The sequence below is a fragment of the Eschscholzia californica genome, unplaced genomic scaffold (assembly GCF_041429995.1).
Source record: "Eschscholzia californica isolate CP2 unplaced genomic scaffold, dmEscCali1.0.p SCAF_3, whole genome shotgun sequence".
Classification (NCBI taxonomy): domain Eukaryota; kingdom Viridiplantae; phylum Streptophyta; class Magnoliopsida; order Ranunculales; family Papaveraceae; genus Eschscholzia; species Eschscholzia californica.
In genome coordinates, this window is record NW_028238420.1 from 54,660,712 (window position 1) to 54,678,515 (window position 17,804).

At 37.7% G+C, this 17,804-nt stretch overlaps 1 protein-coding gene across 2 annotated transcripts; it reads left to right on the forward strand.

Moving 5' to 3' along the window:
* Positions 1 to 482: 482 nt before the first annotated feature.
* Positions 483 to 17,472, forward strand: LOC147551968 (Transducin/WD40 repeat-like superfamily protein). Of its 2 annotated transcripts, none has more exons than XM_086667546.1 (21): positions 483 to 1,127; positions 1,226 to 1,310; positions 2,285 to 2,324; positions 2,440 to 2,688; positions 3,221 to 3,320; positions 3,413 to 3,487; positions 6,453 to 6,551; positions 7,009 to 7,125; positions 7,233 to 7,348; positions 7,468 to 7,567; positions 8,265 to 8,623; positions 8,906 to 9,236; positions 9,361 to 9,578; positions 11,130 to 11,348; positions 12,287 to 12,473; positions 12,795 to 13,045; positions 14,499 to 14,591; positions 14,667 to 14,768; positions 14,983 to 15,340; positions 16,272 to 16,409; positions 16,535 to 17,472. In XM_086667546.1, the coding sequence occupies exons 1-21, from the start codon at positions 996 to 998 to the stop codon at positions 17,219 to 17,221; spliced, it is 4,056 nt and encodes a 1,351-aa protein (XP_086523672.1). In that variant the 5' UTR covers positions 483 to 995; the 3' UTR covers positions 17,222 to 17,472. The 2 variants fall into 2 exon arrangements, with proteins under 2 accessions (XP_086523672.1, XP_086523673.1); XM_086667547.1 differs by having other exon boundaries at positions 661 to 1,127; positions 3,413 to 3,987; positions 5,660 to 6,551.
* The last annotated feature ends 332 nt before the right edge of the window (positions 17,473 to 17,804 follow it).

The following is a 17,804-nucleotide window of genomic DNA, read 5'->3' on the forward strand; positions in this document are numbered from 1 at the left end:
CACTTCTAAAGAGAATGTTCTGGTTGATTACAAAAGGCATGTTAAAAATTTTGACTTTTTCTTGGTAGTCATATCTTGTTTTTGTCCTTAGTTGTCGAGGTGCCAGTCAACACTGGGATGGGGTGACGTTTTATTTGTTTCAAATCTGAGAATCATTTATCCGTTTCTTTTTCCAGTCAAGGAAGTTACTTGTGTCCAACTCTTTCTGAAAAATTGAACGAAGGTTAGAACCAATTTCCTATGGCCTTTAAAACTACATTAAAGAAAAATGAAGTTTAAAACTTGTTATCAACCCAAAATTGTTTTCAATGCTGTGATCCCGAAAACCAAGCCCATCATTGAATAGTTGGATTTAAGCGAGCAAATGATTTTCCACTTTTTAGTATGTAACTATTTTGAGTTTCGGCCAACAACCCTTGGCTCAAGTGGTAAGAGGCAAGTCTTCCAACTTAGAGGTCAAGGGTTTGAGGCACACGCTTACCGATTCAAAAAAAAAAAAACTATTTTGAGTTTCCTCACCAAAAGGACCGTTGGATGGTCTCGAGATTCCTCTTGGAATAGCAAAATATTGCATCTGATATCTAACGACCACATCAATTGTCGAAATGACAACCGAGCGACTTCCTCGATACATAAATTTATTTTGCCATGCCGAGAGTTGGTTGTCTATGGATTCAATCAATTGCAAGAAAACCGAAATTTTGAGTTTGCCTTACAGAGTGTAGTTGGTGCATAAACCAGTTCCAAACTTTCTCTTCCATTCTCGTCTCCCTTATTTCCTCTGTCTGCTAAAACTCCCTCAACGAGTTATTTTCAAAAGTCACAAACTATTCTATTCTCTCTCTCTCTCTAAAACACACGCATTTAGGTTTAGATGCCATTTTCTCACCCTCCAACTATAATTCTTCATATGTAAAAGAAGAAACAGAAAAATGAGATCAAACTGATCTGAAATTTTATAATCAAATTACATATTTATCCCAAATCGAAGAACAATGTTGAAATTGAGAGCTTTCCGTCCAACCAACGACAAGATCGTGAAGATTCAACTTCATCCAACGCATCCATGGCTTGTCACAGCTGATGCATCAGATCACGTCTCTGTTTGGAATTGGGAGCATCGCCAGGTTCATTCATTATTTTCTCTTTATCTCTCTCTCTCTCTCTAGATCTATGAACATCACAACACTTCTTTTTTAGGTTTAATCATCGATTTGTATTTTAGGTTATCTATGAGCTAAAAGCAGGTGGAGTTGATGAGAGGCGTTTGGTTGGAGCCAAATTGGAGAAGCTTGCAGAAGGAGAATCAGGTTTGATTTCCTCAAATTAATGTTTTCCTTCTTTTTGTTTATCTGAAACCCTAAATGGCTTGATTTGTTCGTATTAAAGTTTAGTTTCTTAAATTCTGTACAAATAGTGGTCGAATTTGTCGTTCTGATAGTGATTGAGCCATTGAGGAGGAAGCACAATTCTAGTAGATAAATTGATGAATGAAGGCAATAATGCCCTCAATGGAGATTATGACCTAGTTTACTTGTAGTATTAGATGGGGTTACGATTTCTTATTCTTGTTTTAATACAAACTCATTAAATCTTGCTCTGTGTAAGGCTGGTTTCTGGCCTCAAAAGAAGACCCTTTTCATCTGCAGGCGAGAGTCTTTAATGCTTCTGCCTCGGCTTCTCCTCCACACTTCCAGTTTAATGTGCATGCTTTCACATATTTCTCTTCATATATTACCAAACACTTAGAAATCATTCTTAATTGATTTAATAGTATGTATTGAAACAGGTAACCTCTAGTTTGCATGTCACTGTAGACCGCATTTTCCATAAGCATACTCCTATATATAAGGATGTCAAACGAACACTGCTTCTCCTTTATGGCACAGACCTGTTTATAGTTTTGGTGCTTTCTTCTCTTTGCTGTAGTAATATTATCAGAGATGTTTTGCTTTTCTTTTCCCTCGAGACTATAGTTTAGTTTCTACAAAAAAAAGTCAATAGTTTTAATCTAGACATTTAACTGTAACAACTAATGCAACATATCATGATAATATGGTGCTCCCGGCTGGGAACCCAGAATTAAATTTTTGACATATTTGGAGTATATATGTTCTAAGGGTTAGAACTTTCTGATATTCTCTAAGTACTGGGCTCTGATTAGCTTCACCTTCTCCCCGTGTTATATCACACGTTTTAGTAATATATATGTGCTGAACTTACGGAAAAGATGCTCTGAGGTTACATCTTTCTTATCTATTTTTATCCTTTTTGTGGTTGTTAGAGCCGAGAGGAAAGCCAACGGAGGCCATACGTGGAGGAAGGTAATTTCTCTAGCTAACTCAACTCCTATGTATATATTTTTTTTCTTGTGTAATTTGTAGTTGGTGGCAATGGCATCTGTTACTGATACCTGAATCTACTATTTATTACTTAAAGTGTTAAGCAGGTTACCTTTTATGATGACGATGTGCGATTTTGGCAACTTTGGCGTAACCGTTCTGCAGCTGCTGAGGCTCCATCTGCTGTCAATCAACAGTCATCTACTTTTAATTCCCCCGCATCGTCCACAAGAGGAAGACATTTTCTTGTTATTTGCTGTGAGAATAAAGCCATATTTTTGGATTTAGTGACGATGCGTGGCCGTGATGTACCAAAGCAGGATCTTGATAACAAGTCACTTCTATGGCAAGTTCTAGCCTCTTCTACTCTAGACATTTTACATTTCTCACATTTCTGTTTGCGATAAAATAGGCTAACCGCTCATAAAATGCTGAAAGTGTTAGAAGACAATTTCTCTGAATCTAGAAGACATTTTCTCTGAATCTAGAAGACAATTCCTTTGAATCAAATTATTCAGCAAATAAAATAAAAATAAGAAGGCAATTCCTTGAAATTGGGTATATAAAGTATTTTAATAAATTAACACGAAGGCTTGGCAGAGTGACTCCCGAGTCATTGGGCTGGCTCGGAAGTCCGTGGTCTGAGGCAGGTCCTAGTCTGAAGCCTAATCACACAGTCTTATGTTGTATCCATCACAGCAAATTTATTAGTAAGCAAACACAGAAAAATCTGATTCATTCTAGGTAGGTTCACTATTATCCATTGTACTCCTGTGGTAAATTCGCTTCAATTCTGATTGGTTACATATACAATTCCTAATTTATGTGAAATAGAAACAACTATTTTATTTGATTCAATTTCATTTTGGTTTTGGCAGCATGGAATTTCTTTCAAGATCTGCTACTGGTGATGGACCTCTTGTTGCCTTTGGTGGATCAGATGGTGTTATTAGAGTTCTTTCAATGATAACATGGAAGGTGTGAGGCCATTCCGTTATTGATTGGAGCTTCTGTTTTGATGTTGTAATTTTTTCTAAGTGCAGATTGTCATGAGATTTGTCTTGTTGCAGCTAGTAAGGAGGTACACTGGTGGTCACAAAGGTTCAATATCTTGCTTGATGACATTCATGACTCCATCTGGCGAGGTAAGTGTTTTTAATTTCATTAAGTTGCCCAAGATAAATGAAATAGTCATTATTGCTAGGTCATGATTTTACAAGTTGACTATTTTAGCGAGACATCCTTAAAAATAACCTTTGTCTCTGTCTCTCTGACCTTATATGCTTAGAAGGTTCACACGGCAAAGAATTGTGATATACAAGATGAGTACAATAAAATTCATGTTCTTTAGAAAGTAGAGAAGATATGTTTGTTACAACAAAGTTCATTTGGTAAAAAGTAATTAGAATTGATAAGTGTTGCTGATTACCAATTACCATAGACTACTATAAAAGGATTATCACCTTGACTTACACGCAGGTATAGATAAGTGGCTCATGGGAAATGTTGTTATCTGAATAGTTCAATGAATATACTGTATTCTGATTCCTGAAACTGATTCTGAGCCACATATTTACTGGTGGCAGCATTGCCAGAAGCCAGGTACCGTGGGTTGAACATTATAACCTTATGGAAGAGTATTAGAGCAAGTCCAACCCCAGCCTGTCTTAGGCCGAAAAAACCACTTTTTCACCTAAAATTATTGGCCTCAGCTCAGCCTCTAAAATTCAGCTCCAACCCCAGCCTCTCTTGAGGCCGAAAATTTGAATTTGGAATTTCCCAATTTACTAATAAAATTCAATTAAACAAACATCGATTACAACTAATAATTGATTAAAAATTTAAAACTACTTAAATACGACTAAACAACACTAGAAAAATTAATTAAAAATAACTAGAAGGGGTTTCTTGGGTCTCTTGGTGCACCGTTCAAAGCCTCTCGCGCCGCTAAAAGCATTTGTTGAGCATGTTCGTCGAGAGACCTAATATCAATCTTCATTAATTCCACCGCATATTGTCGGTTCGCCACCTCCGTTTGCACCCGTAGAAAATCTTGTTGCACCTTTAGGGTCTCTTGTTGAACCCGTACTGCTTCACTCAAAGTTAATGTTCTTTGTTGGGAATCTTCTTCTCTTTTTTCCCAATATCCCTCCATGGGAGTTTTTGAAGCGGTAGAATGTGTGGATGGTTCGCCAACTCTTGCATTTGCTTTGGCTTGTTTACGGCCAATTGGTCTTTCTTCCGATGGATTGGTATTAGAATCTCTTTTACCGGATGTTGACTCTCCTGGCATGTCTGCCATCCACTTGTTGTGTGTCATCAAAATTTTGTAAACATGTAGGAACCTAAACCCTTTACCTTGATGATTTTTTTTATACATTTCGATAGCTCTTTGTAACTAAAATAAACAAAATATATATATAAGTATATATTATGAATGAAGTGAAAAGATAGAAAAAAGAAATTAAAAAGTTAGAAACAATTACCCGGTCATAATCGTTTTCTCCGCTTTTTGGAACTTTATTTATTATCCTCAAAGTCGATATAAAACTTTGACATTCCGAGCTTATCTCACTGAAACGAGATTTACAACTTCTAAGTGTGCGTTGAAACTTTGCACTCGCATTATATTCATCCGATATTTTTTGCCAAAATACTTTATATTTTTGGCTATTTCCGACAACCGCATCAAATGTTATTTTCAAATAACAATTAGTAAGTAAAATATCTTCATCCGCCTTATACGGTTCCCGTTTAGCCTTTGTCGAAGACGTCCCTCCTTGCACACAAGAATCCTCACATACTTCATAATCATCAACTCCTAATTGAGCCGACGGGTAAGTAGAATTAGGGGACAACATTTCCATATAACTTTGGTTATCGAATTCGTTGATGTCTAATGGATCCATGGGTGAACAAATGAAAAGATAAAAAAAAAATTGAAAGAAAGAGAGATAGAAATGGAGAGGAAGTTGCAAGAGATGGAGAGAAAGAAAGAGAGATAGAAATGGAGAGGGTGAGAAATGAAATTGATCCAACCCCTATTTATAGGGGTTGGATCAATTTCTGGCCGTTGGATTTGCTCCAACGGCTAGATCTAGCCGTTGGAGCAAATCCAACGGCTAGGGGAGATGCCCCAAGTGACCGTTGGAAGCCCCAACGGTCACTTGGGGCTTCATTCAGTCGCCCCTTAATTAAGGGGCGACTGATGGTCCGGCCCCAGCCTCCGCTCCAAGGGGCTGGGCTTGGAGCGGGGGGCTGAGGCCAATAATTTGAATTATTGGCCTCAGCCCGGCTGGGGTTGGACTTGCTCTTAGCTTAGCTATTTATCAAACAAACCACTTGTAGTTTTGTTACATCTTATCATGTCAAAGTCCAACCTTTTCTCATCGGTCACTTGGCTTGTCTGTAAAATAAAAATATATCACAAAGCCCTAATCAACGCTAAACCCTTAATCACATCAAGGAGTATCTTATCATCGTTACAGGAGTGGTACTCGTCACACTGCACATTTACTTGGTCCAGTGGAATAATCTGGAACTGGGGATTGTATTTTTGGACTTCAGATCAGAAGTCTAAATAGACTCTAGTCTTCAAAATCCAGATGGAGTGCGACACCACAACTTTATTCTTCGGACAATAACTCAAAGCTCTGAATTTGAGAAAAGGCAAACAATCTGAAGTCCTAATTTGAAATTTCAGATTTCATTTCAGTGTTGAAGCCATAACCAATTATTTCTAGTATAAATCTAGTTTTGTTTATACTCAAGAACTCATTCCAGTTCTATTCTAGCATTCTGCAGTTGTAGATTTATATAGAGCAGAATGTACACTGTAAGTTTTATAAATCTTATGGAGAGTTAAGTAAATCATTTTTATGGAAAAGTTTAGGTGTTGATCTGATATTAAAATCTTGGTCAATGTTTTTTTGTCAATTAATTACTCGTCTTGCTGAAAAATACATCCTTCTATCAATGTGATTTATTCAAAGTTTTCAGAAAAAATAATGTGTCTAAGACTTTTAGTCAGTTTATTTGAGAAGTTGGAAGACCTTATTCGGTTATTTACATTAATGACCTTCTGCTGCTATTTTCATGTTGAGATTTCAGTCTCTCCTAGTTTCCGGCGCTAGTGATGGCTTACTTGTGCTATGGAGTGCTGACCATATACAAGACTCACGTGAACTTGTACCCAAACTTAGTTTGAAGGTAGCCTTCTCTTTCATCTCTTGCTTTTATTTACCATACATTCAGTATACATGGTATCATAGTTCCAAAATTCCCAATGATTCGATAATTTGGCTATATGGCTATCTATTTTTTTTCTGTGTACCCTGGGACCGAAGTGAAGTAGTTTTGATTGTGTCCTTACTATTCGTGTATCATTTGGGATTGGAAATGTTTGTTCTGAATTTCTTTGTTAGTTTTGTTAAATACCAAATCAGCCAAGTTACTATATCGAATTCTAGTTACATAATAATCCTCAAATATGGTTGGACAAAACTAGTTTGGGTTACTAATTGTATTATTTATTTTACAATTCAGTTGTTCCTAGTGAGTAGTAACATTTTTATTTTTCACTTCTTAAAGTTATTATATGAAAAAACTAAAGTTTTAAAATGAGACTGAAAAGAAAACCTACTAACCTTTCCTTTTGACACTTAAGGCGCATGATGGCGGGGTTGTGGCTGTTGAACTTTCTAGGGTGATGGGAGCTTCGCCACAACTGATCACAATTGGTGCAGATAAGACATTAGCAATCTGGGATACCATCTCTTTCAAGGTGCTTCATTAACCCTACAAATAATTAAGCATACAAGAGTCAAGACAAACTTATGAATCAAGATATGTATAAAAGATGCTTGACATATGTTCTGTTATCTTCTTAAGGAACTGAGGCGCATTAAACCTGTCCCAAAACTGGCTTGCCACAGTGTGGCATCTTGGTGCCACCCTCGAGCTCCAAACCTCGATATATTAACTTGTGTCAAGGATTCCCATATTTGGTAAGCATTTCTTTTTCACGAGGATGAACTACTTTACCATTTTAATGAAGTTAGATACCATTCATTTATTTTCCTAAATTGCATTACATTTGTTGTTGAAGAATATATTAATTACGCAGGGCTATTGAGCATCCTACTTATTCTGCTCTGACGAGGCCATTATGTGAGCTTTCTTCCCTCGTTCCACCTCAAGTACTTTCACCTAGCAAGAAACTTAGGGTATGCTGCTAATCATATTTGTGTTTTCTTTAAAACTTTGAATTAATATAGTATATATAATATGATATAATGTTATATATATATATATATATATATATAGGTGTTTATTAATACGTCAGATGGTTCCCAATACCAGATGCTACATCTATATCTGAACCACCGGACTGTAAGAAGACAGGGGCTACCGAGTTAATCGGCACCTAGCGACTAGCCCAACTCAGTCTAGTCGGTCTCCTAGTCGCCGATTAACTCAGCTAGAAACCGATTCAACATCTCTTCACTATGCGAATCGGTCAGGTAGCGCCTGATTAGCAACCAGTCTGGCTTAGGCGCTGATTTTTACATCATAGCTATTAGTAAAATTAAGATAACCCTTGTATTGGATTTGCGGATAAAACAAATAACAAGGATGAATAAGAAGATAAGGAAATAGAACAAAAGATGATTCAAGAAAGAAGGGATAGAGAACTGAAAAGGTGCACTCCATCCGAATTCCGAAACTTAAGATAGTAGACATTTGGAAGAAGAATAAAAGAAAACAAAAGTACAAAACTTGAGGATTTTTTTTAAGCTAAGCAGAAGGTGTTTGATGGAGGGCAATCAATCTCACCTTTTAAAAAATTGTCTCCATGCTATGATAATGTTTTTTTTTTGCAGTATAGGAACTACTTTGCATTTAACTCGTCTTTTATTATAGGTTTACTGCATGGCCACACATCCTTTGCAGCCACACCTAGTTGCCACTGGCACCAACATTGGTGTTATTCTGAGTGAGTTTGATGCAAGGTCTCTTCCAGCTGTGGCTCCTTTACCAACACCATTGGGCAGCAGAGAGCATTCAGCTGTATATGTAGTTGGAAGGGAATTAAAGTTACTGAACTTTCAGTTATCAAACACAGCAAATCCGTCTCTTGGAAGTACTAGTTCCTTGTCTGAATCAGGACGAACCAGAGGAGATTCATCAGAACAGTTACATGTGAAGCAGATAAAGAAGCATATTAGTACACCTGTTCCTCATGATTCATATTCAGTTCTTTCAGTTAGCAGTACAGGAAAGTAAGTTGCAAACTCTAAATTTGCTTTTTGGCTTTATTTGTTATGGGATTCAGCTTACGAAGACTTGAAATTGGTAACTGTCATATCCAAGTAGTGTCTTTCTGGTTTTCTTTTTCTCACTGGATGATGTTAGGATCACTGCACCCTCACTTTGTTGCAGGTATTTGAGGATGCGATATATTAAATAAGACCACTTGAGTACTTGACAAGGTTGCTAACATTGTTACCTGCACCTGGTCGTGGTCTTTTCCGTAGTTCCTGATAATGCTTACTTTGTTGCAGGTATCTTGCGATTGTGTGGCCTGATATCCCTTATTTTGCGGTTTACAAGGTTGATGATTGGTCTATTGTCGATTCTGGGACTGGAAGACTTTTTGCTTGGGATAAATGTACTGATAGATTTGCTTTGCTGGAGTCTGCATTGCCCTCAAGATTACCAGTTATTCCAAAGCCAGGTTCATCAAGAAAGGCAAAAGAAGCTGCTGCAGCTGCAGCACAAGCAGCAGCAGCCGCTGCTTCTGCAGCTTCTTCAGCCACTGTGCAAGTCCGAATATTACTTGATGATGGAACATCAAATGTTTTAACAAGGTCTATTGAGGGCCGTAGTGAACCGGTATATTCTACGTCTATGTTGTTTCAAAAGGACATGCTACTATAATGGATGATAACATGGCTGTTGGAAATAATTTTTCTTGTCATATCTCTTGTTGGTTTCCTAACATATTTTTTTTTCGTAGGTTATTGGTTTGCATGGTGGTGCATTACTTGGTGTTGCATACCGCACATCAAGGAGAATAAATGCTGCAACTGCAACAGCTATTTCAACAATACAATCAATGCCGTTGTCAGGATTCAGTAACAGTGGACATTCTTCCTTCACTGCATCTGATGATGCATTTTCTTCAAACAAGTCCTCCGTGTCTGAAGCAGCACCTCAGAACTTCCAGCTTTATAGGTATAATGATTAGTATGTGGTTTTTTTCTATTTGCTTTACATGATTAAGAGTGCAGAGTTCTTGAATACTCAGTGCCTGTTAATGAGCATGGTCACTACGTCTATGTGTAGGAAATAGCAGCCCTAAAGCTCATTTACTGAAGTAGTCAACTTTCAATGGTCGCTCTAACCAATGATACGAAATCTGCTATAATATACCATGTTTACGTAATATGCATACAGTTTTCCAGAATGTTCTTAAAGATGTCAACTGTTGTGAGTTAAACATTTAGAAAGTAACGGAGTGAGTATGAAGAGCAGCAAAAAACTTCTTTGTCTTTGATGTTGTCACGTGTACACTCCAGCTGACTCTTAGGAAGAGCCTTGGTAAAAATCCACAAGCTGATTAGTTGAACCAAATGGGGTGCATGTCTTTAGTTTGGAGTTTGGACCGGATAAAATAAAAATCAATTTCAATGTGCTTGGTATGCTCGTCAAAAACAGGATTGCTTGCAATGTGAAGCAGCTTGATTATCACAATAAAGTGGAATCGCATTTGGAGAGGGGTAACAAAGTCCTTTTAGGAAAAATTTAAGCCATATAAGCTCAAATGCGGTATGTGGCATGGTACTTCGCTTCGGCAGCAGACCAAGCAATGATTAATTGCTTTTTACTCTTCCAGGCAATTAGGTTACCCCCAACGTAAGTACAATACCCTGTAGTGGGGCGTTTATCAGATGAAGATCCTGCCCAATCTGCATCGGTGTACCCTTCAATGTTCAAATAACCATTGGGGCTATATAAACCACGACCAGGTGCCCCTTTAAGATATTTGAGGATGCGAATCGCCGCATCAAGATGAGGAGCAGCCATAAACGGGCTAACTACGCTAACAATATAGGAGATATCCAGACATGTAATATTTACATAGATAAGCTTGCCAAGACATCGCCCATATATTTCAGGGTCTTCTGAGTATCCCTTCAGCTTCAGGACAAAGATTAGAATTCGGATCCATAGGAGAGTTAATGGTTTCCAATCCAAGTAACCTGTTTCCTCCAAGAGGTCCAAAACATGTTTCCTTTGTGACAAGTTGATGGCAAGGTTCGAGCAAGTAACTTAGATAGGTTACCCAAGTCCTTGGAACAAAAGTTGAGTGCCAAGATGATGTTTTAGAGTCCGAATTTCTCCCTCATCACTCCCTGTGACCACAATATCGTCAACATACACGTCTAAGATTACAATACCTTGAAATGTCTTCTTATAAAGAGAGTGATCAACATGGCTTTTGGTCACTCCATGAGAAGTAACCCCACGCTTTTAGTCTCTTGTCTGAACTAAAGCCAGTCTAAATGGGTGCAATAACGGCCTAAACATGCTTTGCCAGGTTGAGTTGAAATGCTGTTCCGACTATCCTCCTTTTATGCAACTCTATAACTATTTTTAGCATGCAACGATTTATATCAGTAAAACTTTATATGCATGCTGTCCTATCCTTTATGGGATTAAGTAATTAACTATAGGGAAGTTTGTAATTCAGTTTTATATCTAATAAGGTTACAAACTTTGCAGCTGGGAAACTTTTCAACCTGTCAGTGGTCTTCTTTCCCAGCCAGAATGGAGTGCATGGGACCAAACTGTTGAATATTGTGCTTTTGCTTACCAGCATTACATTGTTATATCTTCCTTGCGGCCTCAATATCGATATCTTGGGGATGTTGCAATTCCCTGTGCCACTGGTGCAGTTTGGCATCGAAGACAGCTGTTTGTGGCTACACCAACTACAATTGAGTAAGATATGACGAGCTTTTTTTGCATAATTTATCTGGTTAAAATTATTTCTTTTTAGGTAATGTGACACTTCTTATTTTGATTAGTAATGATGCATGGGTAACTTCCTAAGGGCTCCCAGCTGTTAGTATTCTACTTGAAATTAAACTTTAAAGACTCCATACTGATCTTTAACTCCTAAGACCTGAAGATGATCAATGTGCTAACAATCTTGTAAGTTTGTTAAGCAGATTTAATCTCATATGTTACTGTCACTGGGATTATCCATTCCAATAAGATTAATATTTAATATTATCACAAAAGGAGCAAACAAAGGAAAGAAAAAGAAAAGGAGAGTTCGTCTTGGTAACAAAAAACTCACTTCGTAACTGAACTCTTTGAACTGATTGTGTGTCAATGTGCCCAATGATTTAGTTCAGAGGTACCACAGAAGACACTTAAAGTTACTAATAAACCCAAAATTAAGTTTAACACGTTACCAACGTTTTCACTACTATGTTGAAGAATGCATTATTTCATTTTTCTTCCTTTGATGCTTCTCAGTTTTCTTTTTCCTCTTTATTACCCAAGCCTTTTATATGCATTGGAGTTTTGACTTGTGTTAATAGAAAAACTGTAGAACTCGTAACTGCGCGACTGGTAGTCAAGCTGTCTGAAGCATGTATTGTAGATTTCTGCTTGTAATGCTTATTAGTGTGTTATTAGTTCTTTCGATTTAAATGTATAGTATCTGGTTCACAGATAAAGCTTTTTTTTTTTTTTTTTTTGTTGAAAGGGTTCACAGATAAAGCTTAGTTTTTAATATGATAAAAGTCAAACTACTGTTAGGAAGGTAAAGATTTAGGACTAAGTAGGTTGGTAGAGTATTTATCCATGACGTTCGTTTGCTGTGAAGGTGGTTACAATATTGCTAGCTCTTAATTCAACTGTTGTTTCAGGTGTGTTTTTGTAGATGCCGGAGTTGCACCTATCGATATAGAAACAAAAAGGAGAAAAGAAGAGATGAAAATGCGAGAAGCACAAGCGAGAGCTGTTTCTGTTCATGGAGAATTGGCGCTAATCACTGTTGATGGTCCAAAAGCTGTTACACATGAAAGAATCTCATTAAGACCTCCCATGTTGCAGGTATTAAGAAATTTAAGGACATACAATTTTTTTTCTTTAGAAGGAAATTGGAAAATGATTAAAAAACAAAAGTCAGTTTGGGCTGCCTGGTTTTTCTCAATTCTGGAGTACAATATTATGAATGAAGCTTGATATGATAGATTTAATATTTGAAGCTTCAGTGGTGTGGGACCCCAGATGCTCCTACATGAAGATGACATTTGGGAAATGCATTTAAAGCAATATGTTTTCTAATACGTCTAATTAATGGATCTTAGATGTTTTCCTTAGATATTACCATTGGATCATTTGTAAGGTTGAAGAAACAATTTTTAATTTCAGGTAGTGCGATTAGCATCCTTTCAGCACGCTCCTTCTGTACCACCATTTCTATCATTGCCAAAGCAGTCTAAAGTAGAAGGAGATGATTCAGGTGTGCCAAAAGAGATGGAAGAAAGGAAGGTGAACGAGATAGCTGTTGGTGGTGGAGGGGTCTCTGTAGCTGTGACTCGCTTTCCTGTAGAACAGAAACGTCCAGTGGGACCACTTGTCGTGGTTGGGGTTAGGGATGGAGTGCTCTGGCTAGTTGACAGGTAACTACTCCGTTTCTGAATTTACAGAATGAAATGGTTGATATCAATGCCTGTTTTCTGTTCTCGTCTAATCTAAACCTTTCGTGCATGCCTTTGACTGTTGACCATAGATTGTGAGAAAGTAAAGATAGTTTGTACTTGTGCAGGAATTTTTTACCTGTGAAAACCCAAGAATAGTCCTAACCCAGCTCTTGCTCAGCTCATTAGTTAAATGGGTATTGACTAGGGTTGGTTGACGGTTTCTTCTAACTTGCCTAAATTTGTTAGTTGTAACTGTCGCATTGGCTTGCTAACCTGCTTGCAATGTTGGTACATGTACACATAGGAGTTGATGCAAGGGTTATCGTTTATGTTTTATTTGGATTGCCAATCTAAAAACATTAACACATGTACAGGAAAGCAACTTGGCATTTTAAGTCAAATAACCATCCAAGTGATCATGACCACATGGTCTGTACCGTAACCTCTGAGTACCCTAACCTAAAGAACAAAAAGTAACACTGATATCAGCTCCTATGCCTCTTACTTTAAACCCTTGAAGTGATCTACACGATCTCCATCAGAATACTTTGCCTGAAAGTCTAGCTAACACACCCCTGAGCAAAAAGTAGGAGTCCAAGAAGTGCCTGGAAGTTATTGAATGGCGAGATGGAGGTATTAAATTTCATCGTAGAAATAACTACAATTACAAACATACAGAAATGATGAAAATGTTAAACAAATGATGAGTGTATGAGTTAATTCTTTGAGGTGAGATTAATAAACAATAGTGAAGCACAGAACATATGTTGCTTTACTCTAACCACGGCTCCACAACTGGTGAAGGGTTATAAGGAAAACTAGTAGCATTTTGTTACGATGTTGCGGTAAAATGGTAGAAGCTGATATAGTAAGTTTCGTTTATCATGTATATATATATATCTACACGTGTATTACTCAAGGTACTATATTTTCGGAAATTTCCCCCAAGATCACTAAATATTCCAACCTAACCGAAACGAAATCTTACAGTTTTTTTCTTGTTCTTTTGCATTATTCTACAGAAATAACAAAATCTTATATGTTAACATTTTCTTACTCATTTTCTCCTAATTTTGGGTGAAACATTTAGAATTATTTCAGTAATTTCGGTGGAAATAATGCAAAGAAAACATGTAAGTAAGACTGTAAGATTTCATTTTGGTTAGTTCGGAAATGGAAATATTTTGGTAATTTCCGATATTAACACCTTTGGCCTGTTCAGGGATTCACAACAGTCAGATATGATAAACACTGAGAAACACTAAATATCTATCAAAATTTGTTTGTTGACCAAATGCTACTTCATATCTATTAAGACTAGTATCCAGTAGAATGACTCGACACGTGAAACCACAATAAGACGAACATTTAATGTAATTCATTTTACATATGATTGTTGTCTGGTATTTTTACCTTGATTTGTCTGTTTCAGGTACATGCGTGCCCATGCCTTGACCCTGAGCCATCCTGGTATCCGTTGTCGATGCCTTGCTGCATATGGAGATGCTGTTAGTGCAGTGAAATGGTACACTTTTTATGTTTCCTCTGCATTTAATTATCGTTTACCTGTCTAGGTACTGAGAAGTACTTTATTATGCAGGGCAAGTAGGCTAGGTAGAGAACACCATGATGATCTGGCCCAGTTCATGCTTGGGATGGGTTATGCAACTGAAGCACTTCACTTGCCTGGAATTTCTAAGAGGTAAAATTGAACGATATTGAGTGATAAAAGTAGTTAGAAGTTTTATAAGTTGTGCAGCAGAAGCTGCACTCTTACTGGTGCAATATGTGCCAGATAGATATTAGCAATTCTGACTCTAATGAGCATTCTTGCAACTCTTTGTGAATGAGAATTTGAGATGGTAAATAACTTCGTTTTTTCTTTCTAAAATCTATATTATTTTGCTTCATCTCAGGTTGGAATTTCATCTGGCCATGCAGAGTAATGATTTGAAAAGGGCTCTTCAATGCCTTCTGACAATGAGCAATAGTAGGGAGATTGGACAAGAAAATATAGGCCTAGATGTAACTACTATTCTCAATTTTACAGTGAAGCAGGAAATTCTTATGGATGCCGTACAAGGAATAGTGAAATTTGCAAAGGAATTCTTGGATCTGATTGATGCAGCAGATGCGACCGCACAAGCTGATATTGCTCGTGATGCTCTGAAGAGGTTAGCTGCTGCAGGTTCCGTGAAGGGAGCTCTACATGGTCCTGAGTTAAGAGGCTTAGCTCTTCGACTTGCGAATCATGGGGAGCTGACACGACTAAGTGTATGTTTCCATTGTTCATTTTTGTTCCGAACTTCCTATGCTTGCATGGATTATCTATTTTCTTGTACATTAAGCAGCTCTCTGTCGGATGTATTTTTCCATTTTAAGTAATCTGGGTTATACTTCTGGTCTTATTCTCTAACGCAACATAGTAATACTGTATATAATCATAGTACATTGATAATGCAGCATTGTAATATAATAATCTGCATATCTTCTTGAATGGCGATAATAAGCTTTGGTGTTTGGTCATTCAAATAAGTGTATATTTATATATATATATATATATATATATATATATATAACTATGTATGTATAGTATATATAATTTGGTTGCACCGTCCCACCTTACTAACTTTTCCTCTTCCCTGCCTGACCCAGTTTTCGCCCCTAACAACCTGGCCAAAGACATCTATGATGGGATCTTTGAACCACTCTTTCGATTTCTAGATACTTATTGAGTTAGTGTCAGTAGTATGTCATGCTAGATCCGTGGCCTCAGTGAGCTCGATCGGTCTTTCATGGCGCGGTATATACGATCTGTTGGATATGTTATGTTTGAAACAAACCAAACACATAGTTGAGTGCCCAAATGTGCACATCCTGATGGTTTACTTTATCTCCTTGTTTCCTTTTTGGAACTTATCTATTCTCCCGTAACAGACTTTCAGTTTTCGGTCTCGTGTAATTGTGTCTGTTGGTTATAGATCATCGATCTGCAGGACTTGCAAATGTACTGTGAGAGTGTGATTGTTTTAAATGTTTATTTTTCACTGTTCATCTTACTCCATTGCCACACCAATAAACCATGCATGAGAAGTCAACCCATTTCGGATTTAATAAGATAGTTATAGAACCCATAAGTTACTCTGGTGCATTTGTTTACTCTTTTATTCTTTTTGAATTTTACAAATACTTGTTTGTATTACAGGGATTGGTGAATAATCTGATCACAACAGGTCAAGGTCGTGAAGCGGCATTTTCTGCTGCAGTCCTAGGTGACAATGCCCTTATGGAGAAAGCATGGCAGGACACGGGGATGCTTGCGGAGGCTGTTCTCCATGCCCATGTATGTACTGTTAATTTAAAAATAGGAGCTTCTGTTAATTGAATTTACTCTTTAATTACTTCAATCTCAATTTGGAAGAAGTAACATTATTGGATTCTACTCACGACTCCGAATAATCTGTACAGGCACATGGACGACCAACAATGAGGAACTTGGTTCAGGATTGGAACAAGATGTTACAGAAGGAAATGGAGCACACACCCTCGACAAAAACGGATGCGGCGGCTGCTTTTCTGGCTTCCTTGGAGGAACCAAAACTTACCAGTTTGGCTGAAGCAGGGAAGAAACCCCCAATTGAAATTCTTCCTCCAGGGATGGCTTCTCTGTCTGCTCCTCCAATTACTATTCCAAAAAAGCAGACCCCTAATACTCAGGGATCATCCCAGCAGCAGCAGCAGCCGACCAAGCAGCTTCTGTTAGAAGGTGCTCCTCCACCTCCTCCAGATGGTGCTGCTCCACCTTCTACTGATGGTGCTCCTCCACCTCCTACTGATGGTGCTCCTCTACCTCCTAACGATGGTGCTCCTCCACCTCCCACCGATGGTGCTCCTTCACCTCCTACCGATGGTGCTCCTTCATTGCTGCCTGCTAGTGATTCTTCAGGTGCATCAAATTCAACTGTTTCCGTAGCTAAGCCTGAGGATAGTGAGCATGACCTAACTGCTACTCCAGAAAATAGTAGTAATGCTGCTGGTGCAGAGCCAGCTGCAAGCATTACCAGTAGCACAAACGTAAATCATCCAGTGAGTACTGCCACTTATCCCCAGATCGTAGACGATGACATGTGGTCCGTTCTAGGTTCTTCAACATGAGGCCCCTACATAACCTCCCTTTTCTTGAAAAGAAAAAAAGAAACAACCAGTGTCAACACTGAATTATTGTTTTCGAGGTAAAACATAGTGTGTTTTGTCTCTGTATATTTTCATTCTTGGTTGTTTTCGGCTTTTTGTTGCGTTAGGCATTAATTGCGAGTTTAGCCATGTCAATTGTAACTCATTCATTTATGTCCCCCTTATAGATATCAGTGTGCCTTGCAAGTAAATTTCGAGTGTTTGGAGTTAAACCTCTTTGTTGTACATTTCATTTTTCAGCTAGTTGTGGGTACGTATTGAAAATTGAGACACTTAACTATATTTTGATATGCTACTGTGAAATTATATAGCAAACAATAATGGTTTGATATGCTACTGTGAAATTATCAAGCAACCAAAAATGGAAGCGATAGTAGAATAATCGACTTCCCTCACAAGTAATGGGTGGCATAGCCCATTAAGAGGTGCTATATTGATTGTGAAGAACTCGTATTTATAACGTTCAAATTAGGATTACAAAAGATAAATATAAATAGAAAGAAAGAACACAAAAATTGAAATTACTAAAACTAAATTAGTCGAG

Bases quoted from the DNA above. Each gene is read 5' to 3' on its own strand.
- LOC147551968 (XM_086667546.1), top strand. From the start codon at position 996: ATGTTGAAATTGAGAGCTTTCCGTCCAACCAACGACAAGATCGTGAAG. The intron at 1,128-1,225 runs GTTCATTCATTA...TTTGTATTTTAG, and splicing joins GGAATTGGGAGCATCGCCAG to GTTATCTATGAGCTAAAAGC. The intron at 9,237-9,360 runs GTATATTCTACG...TTTTTTTCGTAG, and splicing joins TTGAGGGCCGTAGTGAACCG to GTTATTGGTTTGCATGGTGG.